Source organism: Montipora foliosa, chromosome 2 (genome assembly GCF_036669935.1).
Source record: "Montipora foliosa isolate CH-2021 chromosome 2, ASM3666993v2, whole genome shotgun sequence".
NCBI lineage: Eukaryota > Metazoa > Cnidaria > Anthozoa > Scleractinia > Acroporidae > Montipora > Montipora foliosa.
The window spans coordinates 40,631,285-40,650,283 of record NC_090870.1 but is presented as its reverse complement, the minus strand read 5'-3'; the positions used below and the strand labels follow the sequence as shown (position 1 = coordinate 40,650,283).

Here is an 18,999-nt window from a genome sequence, read left to right as displayed (position 1 = left end):
TTGCTTATCTATCCTTACAGTTATATACAGTGGGTTATTAGGTTGTCCATTTTCTTTTTCACCAGTTAGCCAATTAAGTGCTTTCACTATTTTGCACCTTACTACAAAATCTGAAGAACTATTATCCTTCCCATTGATGGTAAAAATAATGACAGGCAAATCGTTAAGGCACCTGGGCAGTATATCTGCAAGCTGTTGTACATCCTGTGGCAAGGTAATAACTTGCCCTTTGTGTGCCCTTTGGCCGCCTCTTGGTTTTGTGTATACATGCATTACAGGAAATGCTCGTGTAATAAGCATCTCTTCAAACTGAATTAGGCCTTATAATTCTTTTGGAACAGGGGAAGGTATCATAGAGTTCTCGATCGAAAATCGTCATTCTTGTCACGCAGACAACGAGAACAAATGTAACCGACAGTATTTTTTGGCTTTGTTTTCAAAGGCAAAGCTTCTTGGCACACAAAGCAGTGATAAATCTGAAATTTTATTGATTTATGAAACTTATTCATATTTTCCTGAGATGATTTTTGCTGATGGAGTTCTTTACCACATGTTGTTTCATTGCCAAAATCAATCTCATAGTTTAAAAGGTGGATGTGTTTATCACCAACAATGCCAGAGGTTTGTTGTAAAACAACATTGTCCTCCTCATTTGTGTGAAAACTGCAACATTTAATTAGTAGGTTTTGTGAATTTGGAACAGATGAATCAGAGTTAGAACACTCTGGTATGTCAATGTGTGGGAAGTTAGCTGGTTTGCTTTGAGAAGGCGGTAAAGATGCATCAAACTTTAAACCCTCTGGCATTCCATTCTCTGTTGTAGAATATGAATTTTCAGTGTTATTTGTACTATTCTTTGTCAGCCTCGTTGCTGAGCAACATAATTATTCTACACGGACTGCAACTTCTCAACAATTATTCCTTCCTTACAATAGGACAAACGTTAGAAAATTCTGCCCTAATGTTATTGGTTATTGGAATGATCTTCTTCTTTCCATTCAGTATTTTGCTCAGTACTAACCTTGATTTGTGCTATGATGTATGTCTGTGTGAGTGTGTATATAATTGTGTATGTGTCTGTGTGCATGTGTTTATTTAATTATTACTTTTTCTTATTTTTATGTTTATATTTATTGTAAAGAGCTATAGATTATAGAGCAGTTTTCAAATGAGTGTCGTAAAACCAAAACCAAAGAAATTACCGTATTTACCCGCGTATAGGCTGCACTTTTTTCCCGGAAAAATGGGACCGAAATTAGGGATGCGGCCTATACGCGGGTACAAGCGTTTTGATACCTCATTAATATGCAAGAGATCTCACAGTCATACACTGAATTGGCGTTTTAATGTTGGCTTTCAATTGTTACTAACTTACAACACATACAACTAAACACTAAACCATTGTTTTTGTTAACAAAATATCCTTTAGCATGAAATTGGTAAGTTTTCACACCTATTGTTTTTGATCTTCCATTGAATTGTAAGAATACGTGAAGTGATGATTAAAACAGTATGTTTGGCGCATTTCGAAGCAGCAAAGATAATAAAAATATGTTTAAAATAGCATTTTAGCATATATTTGACAATTTTAATGTGAATCTCCATAAAAACGAAGAGTTTCTAACTTATATTCCATGTATTCCTATTCTGGAATGTGGTCAATCGAATGCGCCCTAAGACATTTTAATATGAAAACCTATGAACAATGTCGGTGGATTTTTCTCATCCGTATTCTTACCATTCAATAAACTTGACATCAGGAGAACTAGTAAGGTCCCAAAAGCATGAAGAAAGTCCAATCGGCACTCGTCCGATTGGAAGCCCTGCAATAGTTTTCACCCTTTCTCCCCGTTTATCATCTGTAACGGTGTTCCACATTGATTGCGGAGTGGATGTCAGCTGTGGGACCCATACAAGACAAGCATTAGGGTCATGTTTGTTTCCATATTCTTTAGTGACTGGCAATGACAGGGCTGGCGGTGGTCTTATTTGAAACCCTTGATATTCCTTCACCACTGCATTGTATATGTGCACTTTAACCATGTCTCAGGGATATCTGAAAAATGAAATTCATTCAACAGAACACCCAGCTGTGGTGGTACCCCGCCCATGGAAAGATAATATTTAAAAATTTGGATTTTCTTACCATTTGTTATTGATCATTAAAAACCGGAGTTACAAAGGGATATAGCTTAAGTTTATTAACCACTTGGCATTCAACGCTCCGTCACAATGCGGTGAAACTTTTACAATATACATAATAGCTTTAAATGTTAAAAGATGTAACAGATGTTCGTGTAATGTTATCACACACAAAGTAGTACCCATAAATTATGGTAAATACAGGAACGACCATCTGTTCAGTTTAGTTCAGTGCACTTCACAGTTAACTGATCTGAAGTACAGCTGTACCCAGCCTTAACCAAGATAAAAATTTCATTTTCTCATTCTGCGCATTTGTGACAAAAAAACGGCTCATTATTTTCAATTGCAGTGGTATCAACACTAATAGGGACACAACAGATGTGCATTCATCTCTTACTGTCATCGCACTGGACCCACGGCATATTTTCATCGTCGGAAGGGTCGTAATTAAGTAAGCACAATTTACAAATGTTCTCATTTTCCTGGCGTAGAGTTGCCGACAATTCCTCTCTCCATTGTCGGCCATCCTTCTTCCCTTTTGTAACTTTCCTTTTCTTTGCGAGCGCCTTGTTTTCCTTTTTGCGCTTTTTCTCCTCTATTTTTCTCTTTTTTCTTCTTCTTCACGTTTCTTAGCTTCTCTTTTTTCTTCTTTTTCTCTCAGTTTTTTCTGTTTAGCTGCAACGTCTCTAGCTTTTTTCAGTTTTTCATCAAGCAAAAGCTTCATGGCAGCTTTGCTGTTCATAAAACAAGGGATTGCTCTTTTTACACTCTTGTGCTTGGTGTTATTGTTAACACGTTCTTCAGCTGTCGGGTAGGTCAGGATTTCCTGAATTTCTGGGGATACTGTTGAGGATGGTGAGGTTGGAAGACAGCGTACGCATGTTGGGGGAGATAGGCGTATATGTGTTGTAGGAGATGGTGTTGGTTGTGGTTGATTATGAGCCACAGATTTAGCTTTATTCAGAATTTTCCACGCTTGATAGGTCGGAGGACTTCCTTGTAAATCATAATCCTCTTGATCCCATCGCCTATACTTTGCCTTTACTGGGGTTGGTAGAACAGACTCGATCGCATGAAATGCTGTTGTTGCGGCGTCAATAAAACCACTTTCCAGAGACACTGAAGGGGATTGCTCTAAGGAGATGCTTTGTCTAGTTTGCGATAAATACTCGCTATCTTCCAATAATGGGATGGGCTCCTCGTCAAAAGAGGTGCTTTCCACACCTACGTGAGACAAAGGGGCGGGGGATGCGATACAAGACCCTCTTTGATTGCTTTGTAACAAACACGTACTTTCTGTTGGGGAGAGATTTTGGTCTAAGGACACACTTTGTCAGCTTTCTTGCACCAAAGGGGTGGGGGGTGCGTTGCAAGACACTGTCTGGTCACTTTGAGGCGAGGCCGCGCTCTCTTTAGCTACATGCGCTGGTCTTGAGTGATGATGTGACTCCACAACTTTCCATGTTACAGTTGCATTGAAAGAACTGTATATAACAGACGATCTTGTCGGATCATAAATGATCTGACTTTCTAGAAGCATCACACAGGATCGATGGATGCATTATATCCTGCCACGTGGTTTTAAATAAATCTCCTCACAGTCTTATACCAAGCCTGCTTTAATGGACCAAAGAGTCCAACATCTGCTGGTTGAAGCAGATGAGTAGCATTTTTTAACAGCACATAAATATAGATGTTATTCTTCTTTGCCAACTCAAATGTATGGAGGTCAATGTGGGCCTCCGCACTGTCTACTAAAAGGACAACTGGCCTTGTAGGAGGCAAATGGGGAACGAAATGATTGGCGAGCCACACGTAAAATGTCGGTGCATCCATATATCCTTTCTCGGTTGCAGTGAAGGCACTTCCAGGAGCTGCTCCCTCTAGCAGGTTGTAGCCAACAGGAAGGCGCTTCCCTGCGAAGAGAATAAATGGTGGGATGAACTGGCCAGCTGCATTAAAACAGGGCAGTACAGTAATATGTTCTTTTGTACCAATTACAACTCTGTACGTTTGAGCTTTTGGCACTGACGGTCCCAAAACTTTGCCAGCTTTGCCTTGAAGATCGAAACTGGATTCGTCACAGTTCCAAATCTGAGATGGCTTGTTGGACAATCCCTTTTCCAGAATAAATTTCTCGTACTCAGTAAACCACTGATCGACATCTTCCGCTGAAATTTTAGCATGCTTCTTATCCAGAGGGCGGGCATTCCTTAATCGGACGTGGGGATTTCTCTTTATGAAACTGCGGAACCATTTCCGTCCCGGCCTGTTCTCCTTGAAAGGAGTTTTTCTGTTATCCTTGTCCAAAAATCTTTTCACAGAATCTAGGAACTCGGCCACAGTCAGGCCAAAGCCACGTTTGGCCCTTTCTATTAGCCAAGTTGCTAGTCGTTCTTCTTCCGCCTTTGTTATGAAGGGGAGTGGGCCGCGTCTCATTCGTTTTCTCCGTCCACTGCACATATCTTGCACGGTACTTCAGGGCACACCCCACTTGCTAGCCGCTTTCCGTATGCTTGATCCTTCTTTTACAGCCTTTATTGCATTTTCCATGTGCTTATCCCTCTCCAAATCTGGGTTGGTGTTTGGCATAACAAAACCTAAAAGCTGTATTCATTTTTGTTTCTATCTGACCACTTATATATTTTAACTGCCCAGTATTGCGAAGTAAATATTGAGGATGATACTGGACAACGTTCCGAAAGCATCTGCTTTTTATCCTGATCTACCCTTCCAAGTCTCATTTAATCATGATGTCGTAAGTGACCGTTTTCCATCAGGCTGTCTCCGACATTTAACTACGCTGAATGTGTCTGGCTAATGCCAAAAAGTGAATTAGCTATTTATAAACGAGATTAACCCTTTCAGCCGCGTGGGGTTCCCCATTGACAAGTAAAATCGTCTGGCGTTTGACAGAGTAAAATCTATAAGTGGCACTATTGGGAGTTAGAGGGTTAATAACAAGAAGTTAAATTCGTGTATTTTTCAGTCTGAGAATACTCAATGTAGCGCAACACTCAAAACAGTGTGACATTTGACATCACGCTGATAAATAAATAAATGAATGAATGAATAAATAAATAAAAAAGCTTAATACAATCTTATAATCTGTTCACGGAAATACCTTTTTGCTTTTTTTTTTATCTAACTGGTTTATCGCAAGAGGCAGCATATTCAGATTTCATAAACATTTTGGGGATGAGCGATGTAATATTAGACTTACCTTTTAACACCAATTTTTTTCTCGGTAATCGTAAAAGTAATTTTTCTACTTTTCATACATAATGATATAATAGTTATTTATTCCTTTGTGACTGGACTTTTATAAAATGTACAGCATGCCACCCCATTATAGTTTATTGACACGAAAACTCCATACAAAACTATGAGCGCTTTTCAGTGTTGACGGCGAGCATAGTGGCCGAGAATAGGCACATACGCGAAAATACTAAGGAAATATTGAGTGAATTTAGGTCAAAGAATAAAACAGACCAGCAAAAGTTTATATTTTACAGATAGCTTTATCACTCTACGTTCTTTATGCCAAGAATTGGCTCATTTGGGCTTTGTATACGAATAAAATATAAACTTGAATTAAACCATGTAATTCGAGTAGCCGTAAACAACACGTTTTCGGGGAAACCAAATTCACCTACCTTCGCGTCACCTCGACGTGCTCAAAGAATATATTAGCTGTGAAGTGAAAATTTGTCAGGAAAAAAGACAAAGACTCAAGCTAGCTTTGGAAGCAATTGCTCTTTATTCAGACTCATTTGTGGCGCGAAAAATTAACGTTGAACAAGAAGTGGCCGAGAACTGGGCCCCTTACTGTACATGAATTCAAAAATAAATCTGTATCGATGTAAAGCAAAAGCATCTTCCAGAATGGCAATTAGAAGTTTCCATTAATTCACATGCATGGGATGGTGTGCTTTCTAGTAGTGATACACTGAGTTCCATGTGCTCCATTAGTACCAGTAAAATATGAATAAACATACAAATTATGTGTCAATCAATGCTAATTCCAATGTTACTTCCTGATGAATCATTAATCCCAACCTGACCATCAAGTATTTACACAACCAATTCATATGGGATTCGCTGAGTTCCAATCCAAAAATAAATACATTAAACATCATGATTCCGCAAGCGAGATGTGGTATTCTTTGTTGCCGAGAAGTCTAAAGTCCACTGGGAGTTCAAGACCTTTTCCTTGGCCAGCATCATATGCACCCAGCTTCGATCTCACCATAGTCTTAATGATTTCATCGCAATCTCAGAGAAGCTGTAAAGTCTAGAAGACGACGGAATAACTCAGCTTTGCACCCCAAGTATGGGCGGTGGCTCCCAGAAAACTGCTATAATATCGACCAGGTGCCCTTGCCTTTTGTCATAGACCAAGACAAAACTTATGACATTACAGGTACAAAACAAGTGTGGGCCTAGATAAGAGGCAGGCAACATTGCAGCTTTGTATCCGAGCAGGAGGAGAGCAGAATGTAAAACCAGCAATCATCTTTAGAGGGAAAGGTAATGTGTCTCCAGCTGAAAAGGCAATTTATGACAAGGGAGTTGATGTATACTTCCAAACGTCTGCTTGGATGGATAGCGATTTGAACATGCAGTGCTTGTCCAGGACATTGCTACCTGCCATGTCAGACAAAACCAGTGAGAAAGTAATTTTTGCTGACAATGTTAGTTTTCAGCAGGAGAAACAATTCCATGAGGCTTGCAGAAAAGAGGTTAATGCATCTGTTTACCTCCTGCCTGAAAATCACACCGATAAGGTGCAACCAATAGATGCGGGGATTGGAAAACTTTTCAAAACCAAAGTGGGAGAGGCAATGGAGAAGTGGCTTTAACAGGATGAAAACCTTGATTTGTGGCATGACAAAATTGGTGCTAAGGACAGACGCATTCTAATGACAAAGTAGGCTGGAGAAGCCTGGAAGGAGCTGCGAAAGGACATGGACCTGTTCACAAAATTGTTCCAAAAAACTGGCTGTTTGATAACAGCTGATGGTTCAGATGATGACAAAATCCGACCCCAAGGGCTAGATCCTTACCTTATTTAGGCTTTTTAAATGCTTTTTAAATGCAATATTTTTGCTAGACTATTGTATGAGATTAATACAAATTCCAATCCTCTATCAGTGGACATTTTTAAAGAGAAACTTTGACATTTTATCATGTTATGTTGTTGTGTATGCAAGATTAAAAGACAATTCCAAATGGTCTGGATAGCACAAGTGTTACTAATATTTTATAAGAACCTGTTTAGGCTAACTTGGAAAAACCTGGGTTCTTATACGCGAGTTTTTACTGTATTTCATCCTTTTTAATATGATTAGGGTGTGGTAGTTCCTCAAGAATGATACTGGTCAGAACGATGCTTAATTTAGGGGAGCAAATGAAAATTTATCTTCAAGTTCTGACGTCCTTGCTAAAGCCTGTCGCATAAGCATAATGAAGTTCTCACATGTTGCATAAGCATAAGAAAAGTGACATACGCAAGCGCAGTTTGCTCCGGAAAAAAACTCGCTGGACAATGCGATGAGAAACGTTTCCAGAATGACAGTCGAAGAAGAAATTCTCCTCCTACTATCACTCTCTCTGCTCTATAGAAGAAGACAACGGCGACAAGAAAGAGAATGAGAAAACAGACTGAGGAGGTCCTGTTGGGTATTTTCTAAGGGATATTTCCAGAAAGAGGAAAGAACAAGGAGACTCAGGAACTGCAACCAGCGGACTAAGAATTTTATTTCTGGCGATTTGTCACAAAGGCAGGGATAATTGCGAACCGTCTCAGCAAGTTTCCTGTAAAAAAACAGTACCTTCGGACGCCGTCTTAGACACTATTAATTTGAATATCCGTTGGCATAAAAACAGCTGACACCTCGGTCTTACGCTTATGTTTATGTTGCCCCCCCGGCTTGGTTTATTGTTATAAACTTGACATAAGCATAAGCCTACACATAAGAAAATGGAACAGTTTCTTTTTCTTATGCTTATGCCTATGTCTCTCACGGTTTACACAGCTTTTGCTTATGCTTATGCCACAGTTTAAACCGGACTATAAAGGCTCAAATTTGGCTATTCAGCTTGTAGTTTTGCAGACGACGGCGAAGAAATAAACAAAAGCTTAAAAAACGCACGTGCAGAGCGTGCAAAGATATTGTTTTTTCCCACTAAATATTCAAATTTGTGACGTTCTTGTTGCCGTCGCCATTGTCGTTGCTTGAGCTCCCTCTTACCCGAGAGAGACCATGGGAAGGAGGTTGGTTCTCTAGCAATCGAGACCAGACTTGAAACGAGAACCCTTCAGTTTGTGGTCAGCAGTCTCTTTCGCGGGCTAGTCATTCGAGTCTAACGATTTTCAGTTGTTTTACTCAGTAAATGCTGATCCAAAGCAAGGAATACGGATAATAACTCAACTTGAGAAGGTAAGTCTTGACTAAAAGCAGGTAATATTTGATTTTATGTCTGATTGTCTCATAAAATTACGATTTAGCATTCGACTTTTTGGAACCTTCATCAACAATTTGTCAGGCGAGGACACATGTTGACTTGTTCGTCATGCAATAACACTCGTAAAGCTTAACTAGTGATAGTTTTCACTACACCTGCCCTCGCCTAAGATAGTATAAAAGGCAGTTAAGATATGTGACCTCTCACACGAAAACAAACAAGCATGTTCGACCGGAATTCCGTATGGTAGCCGTGTGAAACGTGTGACACCCACGAAATTTTAATTTTAAGCTGTTCTTGTGGCTTGGCTCACTTGTGCGACCGACCTGGTCAGCCCTGTAAAAAAAACTGCCCACTCGTTCCCTAGAAAAGTCCACTCCTTTGAACCAGATAGGCAACAACGTAAAAACATCATAAAACCATAAAGGAGTAATTCTTTCAAAGGACTCGAGACCAATGTTGGTCATTTCGCCTGCAAGTCGATTTTACCAACCCACTTAAAGTCGATTCGCCTACATAAGTAAAGTCGATTCGCCTACACACTGACAAGTAAATAAATAAATAAATAAATAAATAACGGATACAAGTGTTGCCTGATTGTTTGCCCGTGAGTTAAATCAATAACCCATACAAGCCTTGTCGGATTGTTTACCTGCGAGGCAAATTTTTGGTGGGGGAGCTGCGAAGAGAGTGGCGAGGAGACCCGTTTTTGTGTTCGAAAATCAAGAAGAGAATGCTTACCTTATACATTTTGTACCTTCTTCAATTCTTGAAATAATCAAAAGCTTATAAATTTGTAACGATCCTGTAATTTCTATCCATACAGCTTGCGAATCCTTTTTGTTCTGTCTATTCACTTATTTGTTTACTATTTATTTAAGTTTTATTTTAGTTGCTGCTGTTGCTCTGTAAACTTTGTTAATAATGTCAATTTGTAAACACCAAAATTTATTTGCATTTAGCATGTGCTTTACAGATTCTGTTGGTGATGCTATTAAGCACGTGCTAGGGTTGTAGCAAATAATATCGATCATTTGACCAAAAAATTGTGACTGGTTCTCTCAATGGAAATGAACTGTTTTCTAAGGAACCCCTCGTTAGAATTTCGTGACAATTTGACAAAACAGTAGTTCTCTAAAAGCGTAACTCGCCTACAAACAAGAACTGAACATTCTTAGCGCACTAAAACGATATATAATCAAACTCTATTGCGTAATTGTGGCGCACAGCTAATTTGCAAATTGAAAAAGTACCCATACCTGTTTCTTCTCTATCTCAAATGACGCCGGAATGTCGAAGGCGTCCATATCGTCGTAGCTGAGTCTTGTACTTTCAGCGATTGGGGTTGAACTGGCGCTGCAAGACAGGCATCGCCAAATAACCTCTAGACCTGATCTCGCTGCCTTTCTGTACTGTTCCCTTGTAATGCCAGTCTAGCATCGCCTATGTTGCCATCTCTCACAACCATCACATAGGAGTGCTTCTTGTCTTGAGGTTACTTCTTTGGCACAAAATAAACAATAAAAGCTGTCCATATCTAATAAGAGCCGTCGTGATCAAGAGTATTCTGAGAAGGTTAGTGGAATGGATTGAACAAAAATCACAGCCTTTTTATACGGCAACGCCCGATCAAGACAGATCGAAATCGCAGCTTCGTGATTGGAAGATATTGTTCGTGTTAACTTTAATTAAAGTCTTGAAACAATGTCCTATTGAAAGTGAAAAAATCTCACCTCCTTTGGTAAGTGCCGTGCAAGCGACCATAAAGTCTCGAAACAATGTCCTATTGAAAAGAAAAATATCTCACCTTCGGTAAGTGCCGCGCAAGCGTTTGTAATTAGTGCCTACTGTGTTTATCTGAGTAAATGTAATCAGTAATCACAGTGTGTTTGGTTAAGTGAAGTTTAGTCACTTAAGATTTTGATAGCTGTCCAAGTGCTTACTGTCAGGGGCTTTTGTCCAAGACCCTATCACTGTCCACTCGGGAGTTGAACGTGAATGTTTTGTGTTACACGTGAGCTTTTATCAATGAGTTCGCAAAACAATATGTAGGCGAATCGACTTTACTAGTGTAGGCGAATCCAGTTTAAGTGTGTAGGGGAATCGTCTTCAGTGTAGGCGAATCGACTTGCAGGCGAAACGACCGGTTTCCACTCGAGACAGTTATGCGTCATATGGTGTTTCTTGTTTGATCTCATTGAATTCCATCAAATTTCATGCTTGTTATCTACATTTATTTATTTTTTTGCGCTTCAAATAGTTTTTAACTGAAACTGTCACCGCGATTGCTTAGGGTGAAAGTGTGAGGTAAGCGCTTGCTGTTTTGGTGGATCCTTTGGGAAAGTCTGTTTTGTTGGTAGTGCTCTGTTAACCTTCGGAACCATGAATAGCTTAAACCATAGAGTTGTGAAAACATACCTTTGCAGATCAGAAGGTTCTGGTATAGAAAGTTCTATCTAACATGTAACCACAAGTGGCCCTGTATTCCATTGTTTAGCCCCACCTTTCACACCACGAGAGCACCCGCATCCATCTCGTATAAACCTTTCTACATTGGCGATTACATCTTCATTTTCGAGCACATCTTGATCGCATTCCGCCATGATAGCAGTATGAGTTAAACTGGCCTGGGTTGCTCGAAGCATGCTTAGCACTAACCAGTGTTAAATACCATGGAAACCTATAGGATTTGATACCTCTTTAACCAACGGTAAGCACTAACCAGGCTTCAAGGAACAGGCCCCAGATTGTTGCGTTACCTCTCACGTGATTTTTCTCTTTTGTGCTGCGCAAATTTAGCAAGGAATGTAGGAATCCATGCATTAATAATGCAAATGTAATATTTTGATCCTTGCGTTTTTCCCAAGTGATCTCTCCAGAGATCGTGAAAAAAATTAATTATAATCTTTTTCGCAGATGAAAAATTAACATTTTTCACTGTTACATTGAAGCCGTTGGTTCATTTGCGTGCCACTTTGCAATTTCTTGATGCAATGTTGGTGTTTTGATTGGCAGTTTGCTCCGAGGAAACTTGAATACTCCGGATATTTTGTGGACTTACTTTTCACATGACTGGTGTTGTTGGTGACGTCATCCTCGGAAGTAGGCGGGAAATTCGAAGGTTTCCGAGCAGCCCACCTCCCTCTGTTCCTGAGGAGGTTGGTCCAGATGGGGGACAAGTTGTAGTGGCCTTGGTCCTTGTTCAGTGAACGGCGTATAGTCTGAATGTGGATGGCTTCCTTCACACCTCTTTCAATCCACCTCGCTTCAACCTCCAAAATCTGTGCGTCAGCAATATCGATGGAATGTCCCAGTTCAGTAGTGTGTATGTGCCTGGACACCTCGGAAGTAGAGGAGCTGGGGCATCTGTGCTCCATGAATCGTGCCCTGAATGGCCGTTCTGTCTCTCCTACGTAAGATGCCGGACAATCCTCACATGGAATGTGGTAAACTGGACCCGTGACTTGGAGTTTGTCCAGCTTGTCCTTAGGCCTGACCAGTAGTTGCCGTAAGGTATTAGATGGTTTGAAGTAGGCTGGGATGTTGTAGCCTTTCAGGATTCTTCTCAGTTCTTGAGGGAACCCATGGATATACGGCATGAGGACCAGGTATTTCTTCTTGCTGGTGCCAGATGATGGTAGTGTCGCGGCCTGACTTCAACGCTGTTGTTCCTCAGCGGGCTGTTTTGGGTCTTTCAGAAGCCAACTAGGGTAACCATTGTAGCTCAGAGCAGTCCTAACATGATCAATCTCCCCCTCTCTGTCCTTGGGGTCACTGACGATGAATTCCACGCAATGGGCCGGGGTCCTAACCACTCCCCTCTTATGTTCGAAGGGGTGATTACTCTCAAAGTTGAGGTACTGGTCTTTGTGCGTGGCCTTTCTGTAGACTGTCGTCTTTATGGTACCATCCTCATTGATCACAGACCACGTGTCCAGGAACGCAAGGGCTCTCTCCGTGTTGTTGTCTTCGGAGTGGGTCTCAACTTCTCCCTCGGTGGTCCACTTGATGTCGTCGTCTATGCTGTTGAGATGGTCTGTGAACTCTTAGGAGTAGGCCTAATTTAGTTTCGTATGGGTGTCGTCAACGTACCGCCACTACCAGGTAGGGGGGTGTGCGGTCGGTGCGACGGCCTTCTGTTCAAAGTCCTCCATGTACAGATTACACAATGGGAGAAACCCGTTGCAGCTCCATGGATCTGTTGGTAGAACTGACCTTGGTACAGGAAGTATGTGCAGTTCAAACATAAACCGAGTAGAGTCACAACATCCTTGGGGGCCATGGGGGTCCTATCCTTCAAGGTGTCATCCTCCTCGAGCTTCTTGTGGATCAGTACAAGGGCTTTGTCAACGGGAACGCTAGTGAAAAGGACTGAGAAATCATAAGACCTGAGTTCTTCGTCTGGGGCGACCTGTCAGGTCTTATGATTTCTCAGTCCTTTTCACCGGCGTTCCGGTTGATAAAGCCCTTGTACTGATCCACAAGAAGCTCGAGGAGGACGACACCTTGAAGGATAGGACCCCTATGGCCCCCAAGGATGTTGTGACTGTACTCAGTTTGTGTTTGAACTGCACATACCTCCTGTACCAAGGTCAGTTCTACCAACAGGCTCATGGAACTGCAATGGGGTCCCCAGTTTCCCCCACTGTGTGTAATCTGTACATGGAGGACTTTGAACAGAAGGCCATCGCGACGGCCGCGCATCCCCCTACCTGGTAGCGGCGGTACGTTGATGACACCCATACGAAACTAAAGAAGGCCTACCCCTAAGAGTTCACAGACCATCTCAACAGCATAGATGATGACATCAAGTGGACAACCGAGGGAGAAGACCCACTCCGAAGACAACAACACAGAGAGAGCCCTTGTGTTCCTGGACACGTGGTCCGTGATCAATGAGGATGGTACCATAAAGACGAGAGCCTACAGAAAGGCCAGGCACACAGACCAGTACCTCAACTTTGAGAGTAAACACCCCTTGGAACATTAGAGGGGAGTGGTTAGGACCCTGGCCTATCGCGCGGAATCCATCTTCAGTGACCCCAAGGACAAAGAGGGGGAGATTGATCATGTTAGGACTGCTCTGAGCTACAATGGTTATCCTAGTTGGCTTGTGAAATACCCTAAACAGCCCGCTGAGGAACAACAGTCTTCAAGGCAAGCCGCGACACTACCATCATCCGGCACCAGCAAGAAGAAATACCCGGTCGTCATGCCGTATATCCGTGGGTTCTCTGAAGAACTGAGAAGAATCCTGAAAGGCTAAAACATCCCAGCCCACTTCAAACCATCTAATACTTTACGGCAACTACTGGTCAGGCCTAAGGACAAGATGGACAAACTCCAATTCACGGGTCCAGTTTACCACATTCCATGTGAGGATTGTCCGGCATCTTACGTAGGAGAGACAGAACGGTTGTTCGAGGCTCGATTCATGGAGCACAGACGTCCCAGCTCCTCTACTTCCATGGTCTCCAGGCACATACACACTACTGAACTGGGACATTCCATCGATATTGCTAACGCAAAGATTTTCGAGGTGGAACTGGTGTGAAGGAAGCCATCCACATTCGGACTGTATGTCGTTCACTCAACAAGGACGGATGCTGCTACAACTTGTCCCCCATCTGGACCAATCTCCTTAGGAACAGAGGGAGGGGGCCGCTCGGAAACCCTCGACTTTCCCACCTACTTCCGAGGACGACGTCACCAACAACACCAGTCATGTGACCAAGAGCTCAGGAGAGCTCAAAAGCTTATGAAAAGTAAGTCCACAAAATATTGAGAGTATTCAAGTTTATGCTTCGCCTCCTATCATATTCCCAGATAGATGAATCTTCACATTACTATGCAATGTCCTATTGAAAAGAAAAAAATCTCACCTTCTTCGCTAAGTGCCGCGCAAGCCTTTGTAATTAGCGCCTACTGTGTTTATCCAAGTAAATGTAATCAGTAATCGCAGTGTGTTTGGTTAAGTGAAGTGTAGTCACTTAAGATTTTGATAGCTGTGCAAGTGCTTACTGTCAGGGGCTTTTGTCCAAGACCCTATCACTGTCCACTCGGGAGTTGAACTTGAATGTTTTGTGTTACACGTGAGCTTTTATCAATGAGTTCGCAAAACAATATGTAGGCGAATCGACTTTACTAGTGTAGGCGAATCCAGTTTAAGTGTGTAGGGGAATCGTCTTCAGTGTAGGCAAATCGACTTGCAGGCGAAACGACGGGTTCCCACTCCAGACAGTTATGCGTCATATGGTGTTTCTTGTTTGATTTCATGCTTGTTATCTATATTTATTTTTTTTTTGCGCTTTTGCTGTCGCCGCGATTGCTTAGGGTCAAAGTGTGAGGTAAGCGCTTGCTGTTTTGGTGGATCCTTTGGGAAAGTCTGTTTTGTTGGTAGTGCCCTTTTAACCTTCGGAACCATGAATAGCTTAAACCATAGAGTTGTGAAAACATACCTCTTCAGATCAGAAGGTTCTGGTATAGAAAGCTCTATCTAACATGTAACCACAAGTGGCCCTGTATTCTATTGTTTAGCCCTACCTTTCACACCACGAGAGCACCCGCATCCATCTCGTATAAACCTTTCTACATTGGCGATTACATCTTCATTTTCGAGCACATCTTGATCGCATTCCGCCATGATAACAGTATGAGTTGAACTGGCCTGGGTTGCTCGAAGCATGCTTAGCACTAACCAGTTTTAAATACCATGGAAACCTATAGGATTTGATACCTCTTTAACCAACGATTAGCACTAACCAGGCTTCAAGGAACAGGCCCCAGATTGTTGCGTTACCTCTCCCGTGATTTTTCTCTTTTGTGCTGCGCAAATTTAGCAAGGAATGTAGGAATCCATGCATTAATAATGCAAATATAATATTTTGATCCTTGCGTTTTTCCCAAGTGATCTCTCCAGAGATCGTGAAAAAAATTAATTATAATCTTTTTCGCAGATGAAAAATTAACATTTTTCACTGTTACAGTGAAACCATTGGTTCATTTGCGTGCCACTTTGCAATTTCTTGATGCAATGTTGGTGTTTTGATTGGCAGTTTGCTCCGAGGAAACTTGAATACTCCGGATATTTTGTGGACTTACTTTTCACATGACTGGTGTTGTTGGTGACGTCATCCTCGGAAGTAGGGGGGAAATTCGAAGGTTTCCCAGCAGCCCACCTCCCTCTGTTCCTGAGGAGGTTGGTCCAGATGGGGGACAAGTTGTAGTGGCCTTGGGCCTTGTTCAGTGAAGGGCGTATAGTCCGAATGTGGATGGCTTCCTTCACACCTCTTTCAATCCACCTCGCTTCAACCTCCAAAATCTGTGCGTCAGCAATATCGATGGAATGTCCCAGTTCAGTAGTGTGTATGTGCCTGGACACCTCGGGAGTAGAGGAGCTGGGGCATCTGTGCTCCATGAATCGTGCCCTGAATGGCCGTTCTGTCTCTCCTACGTAAGATGCCGGACAATCCTCACATGGAATGTGGTAAACTGGACCCGTGACTTGGAGTTTGTCCAGCTTATCCTTAGGCCTGACCAGTAGTTGCCGTAAGGTATTAGATGGTTTGAAGTAGGCTGGGATGTTGTAGCCTTTCAGGATTCTTCTCAGTTCTTCAGGGAACCCATGGATATACGGCATGAGGACCAGGTATTTCTTCTTGCTGGTGCCGGATGATGGTAGTGTCGCGGACTGACTTCAACGCTGTTGTTCCTCAGCGGGCTGTTTCGGGTCTTTCAGAAGCCAACTAGGGTAACCATTGTAGCTCAGAGCAGTCCTAACATGATCAATCTCCCCCTCTCTGTCCTTGGGGTCACTGACGATGAATTCCACGCGATGAGCCGGGGTCCTAACCACTCCCCTCTTATGTTCGAAGGGGTGGTTACTCTCAAAGTTGAGGTACTGGTCTTTGTGCGTGGCCTTTCTGTAGACTCTCGTCATTATGGTACCATCCTCATTGATCACAGACCACGTGTCCAGGAACGCAAGGGCTCTCTCCGTGTTGTTGTCTTCGGAGTGAGTCTCAACTTCTCCCTCGGTGGTCCACTTGATGTCGTCGTCTATGCTGTTGAGATGGTCTGTGAATTCTTAGGAGTAAGCCTAATTTAGTTTCGTATGGGTGTCGTCAATGTACCGTCGCTACCAGGTAGGGGGGTGTGCGGACGGTGCGACGGCCTTATGTTCAAAGTCCTCCATGTACAGATTACACAATGGGAGAAACCCGTTGCAGCTCCATGGATCTGTTGGTAGAACTGACCTTGGTACAGGAAGTATGTGCAGTTCAAACATAAACCGAGTAGAGTCACAACATCCTTGGGGGCCATGGGGGTCCTATCCTTCAAGGTGTCATCCTCCTCGAGCTTCTTGTGGATCAGTACAAGGGCTTTGTCAACGGGAACGCTAGTGAAAAGGACTGAGAAATCATAAGACCTGAGTTCTTCGTCTGGGGCGACCTGTCAGGTCTTATGATTTCTCAGTCCTTTTCACCGGCATTCTGGTTGATAAAGCCCTTGTACTGATCCACAAGAAGCTCGAGGAGGACGACACCTTGAAGGATAGGACCCCTATGGCCCCCAAGGATGTTGTGACTGTACTCGGTTTGTGTTTGAACTGCACATACCTCCTGTACCAAGGTCAGTTCTACCAACAGGCTCATGGAACTGCAATGGGGTCCCCAGTTTCCCCCACTGTGTGTAATCTGTACATGGAGGACTTTGAACAGAAGGCCATCGCGACGGCTGCGAATCCCCCTACCTGGTAGCGGCGGTACGTTAATGACACCCATACGAAACTAAAGAAGGCCTACCCCTAAGAGTTCACAGACCATCTCAACAGCATAGATGATGACATCAAGTGGACCACCGAGGGAGAAGACCCACTCCGAAGACAACAACACAGAGAGAGCCCTTGCGTTCCTGGACACGTAGTCCGTGATCAATGACGATGGTACCATAAAGACGAGAGCCTACAGAAAGACCAGGCACACAGACCAGTACCTCAACTTTGAGAGTAAACACCCTTGGAACATTAGAGGGGAGTGGTTAGGACCCTGGCCTATTGCGCGGAATCCATCTTCAGTGACCCCAAGGACAGAGAGGGGGAGATTGATCATGTTAGGACTGCTCTGAGCTACAATGGTTATCCTACTTGGCTTCTGAAAGACCCTAACCAGCACGCTGAGGAACAACAGCCTTCAAGGCAAGCCGCAACACTACCATCATCCGGCACCAGCAAGAAGAAATACCCGGTCGTCATGCCGTATATCCGTGGGTTCTCTGAAGAACTGAGAAGAATCCTGAAAGGCTACAACATCCCAGCCTACTTCAAACCATCTAATACTTTACGGCAACTACTGGTCAGGCCTAAGGACGAGATGGACAAACTCCAAGTCACGGGTCTAGTTTACCACTCTGCATGTGAGGATTGTCTGGCATCTTACCTAGGAGAGACAGAACGGTTGTTCAAGGCTCCATTCATGGAGCACAGACGCCCCAGCTCCTCTACTTCCATGGTCTCCAGGCACATACACACTACTGAACTGGGACATTCCATCGATATTGCCAACGCAGAGATTTTGGAGGTTAAACTGGTGTGAAGGAAGCCATCCACATTCGGACTCTATGCCCTTCACTCAACAAGGACGGATGCTGCTACAACTTGTCCCCCATCTGGACAACCTTCCTCAGGAACAGAGGGAGGGGGCCGCTCGGAAACCTTCGTCTTTCCCACCTACTTTCGAGGATGACGTCACCAACAACACCAGTCATGTGACCAAGAGCTCAGGAGAGCTCGAAAGCTTATAAAAAGTAAGTCCACAAAATATCAAGAGTATTCAAGTTTATGCTTCGCCTCCTATCATATTCCCGGATAGATGAATCTTCACAGTACTACGCATGTTGTAAAACTTTTTATGAACTTGACGTTTCGTATGCTCCAAGATACGTCTTCAGAAGTAACGGTTACCTAAAGTACAATTGAATTTAAGCATGAAGACCTAATACCAAATAAGGAAAGTAAGGACAATGAAAATTAACAGACCTAGTTAAATGGAGCGTGTAATGTCTCCACCGGGAATGGGAATCGTATGACTTGCAAAAGGCATAAAATTTGTTTTCTTCTTTTTTAGTATTTTTTCGAAAAACAGTGAAAGTAACAAGTGATGTTAGAAGGGTTAGATGACTGAAAGATTTAGTACTGTCATTGAACTATCCCTGTATTGAAAATATTGCAAGGTTCTGCAAGAAAGATTTCTTACTAGTTGAAATTCAGAAACGTACAGGTAACAAATACAATGGTGAAATTCTGGCTTGTTGCAAATGGCAGTTTTCTAATAAGTTGACTTTGTTAATATTTGCGAAGCGTTCCTGAAAAAATAAATTCTTACAGGG

General features: G+C 42.7%; 2 protein-coding genes across 2 annotated transcripts; one reads left to right on the top strand and one right to left on the bottom strand.

Annotated features, from left to right (window-relative positions):
- Nucleotides 1–3,726: 3,726 nt before the first annotated feature.
- LOC137991689 (uncharacterized) lies at nucleotides 3,727–4,608 on the bottom strand. Its single transcript, XM_068836729.1, has one exon. It carries the CDS (start codon nucleotides 4,606–4,608, stop codon nucleotides 3,727–3,729), a length of 882 nt encoding a protein of 293 aa, XP_068692830.1.
- A 12,569-nt stretch (nucleotides 4,609–17,177) lies between these two features.
- Nucleotides 17,178–18,206, top strand: LOC137991688 (uncharacterized). The gene is made up of 2 exons (XM_068836728.1): nucleotides 17,178–17,368; nucleotides 17,690–18,206. Exons 1-2 carry the CDS (start codon nucleotides 17,178–17,180, stop codon nucleotides 18,204–18,206), a joined length of 708 nt encoding a protein of 235 aa, XP_068692829.1.
- Nucleotides 18,207–18,999: the final 793 nt, after the last annotated feature.

Coding starts and splice junctions, on each gene's coding strand:
- LOC137991689 (XM_068836729.1), bottom strand. CDS start 4,608: ATGTGCAGTGGACGGAGAAAACGAATGAGACGCGGCCCACTCCCCTTC.
- LOC137991688 (XM_068836728.1), top strand. CDS start 17,178: ATGGCCCCCAAGGATGTTGTGACTGTACTCGGTTTGTGTTTGAACTGC. Junction 17,369..17,689: donor GCTGCGAATCCCCCTACCTG/GTAGCGGCGGTA, acceptor ATCCATCTTCAG/TGACCCCAAGGACAGAGAGG.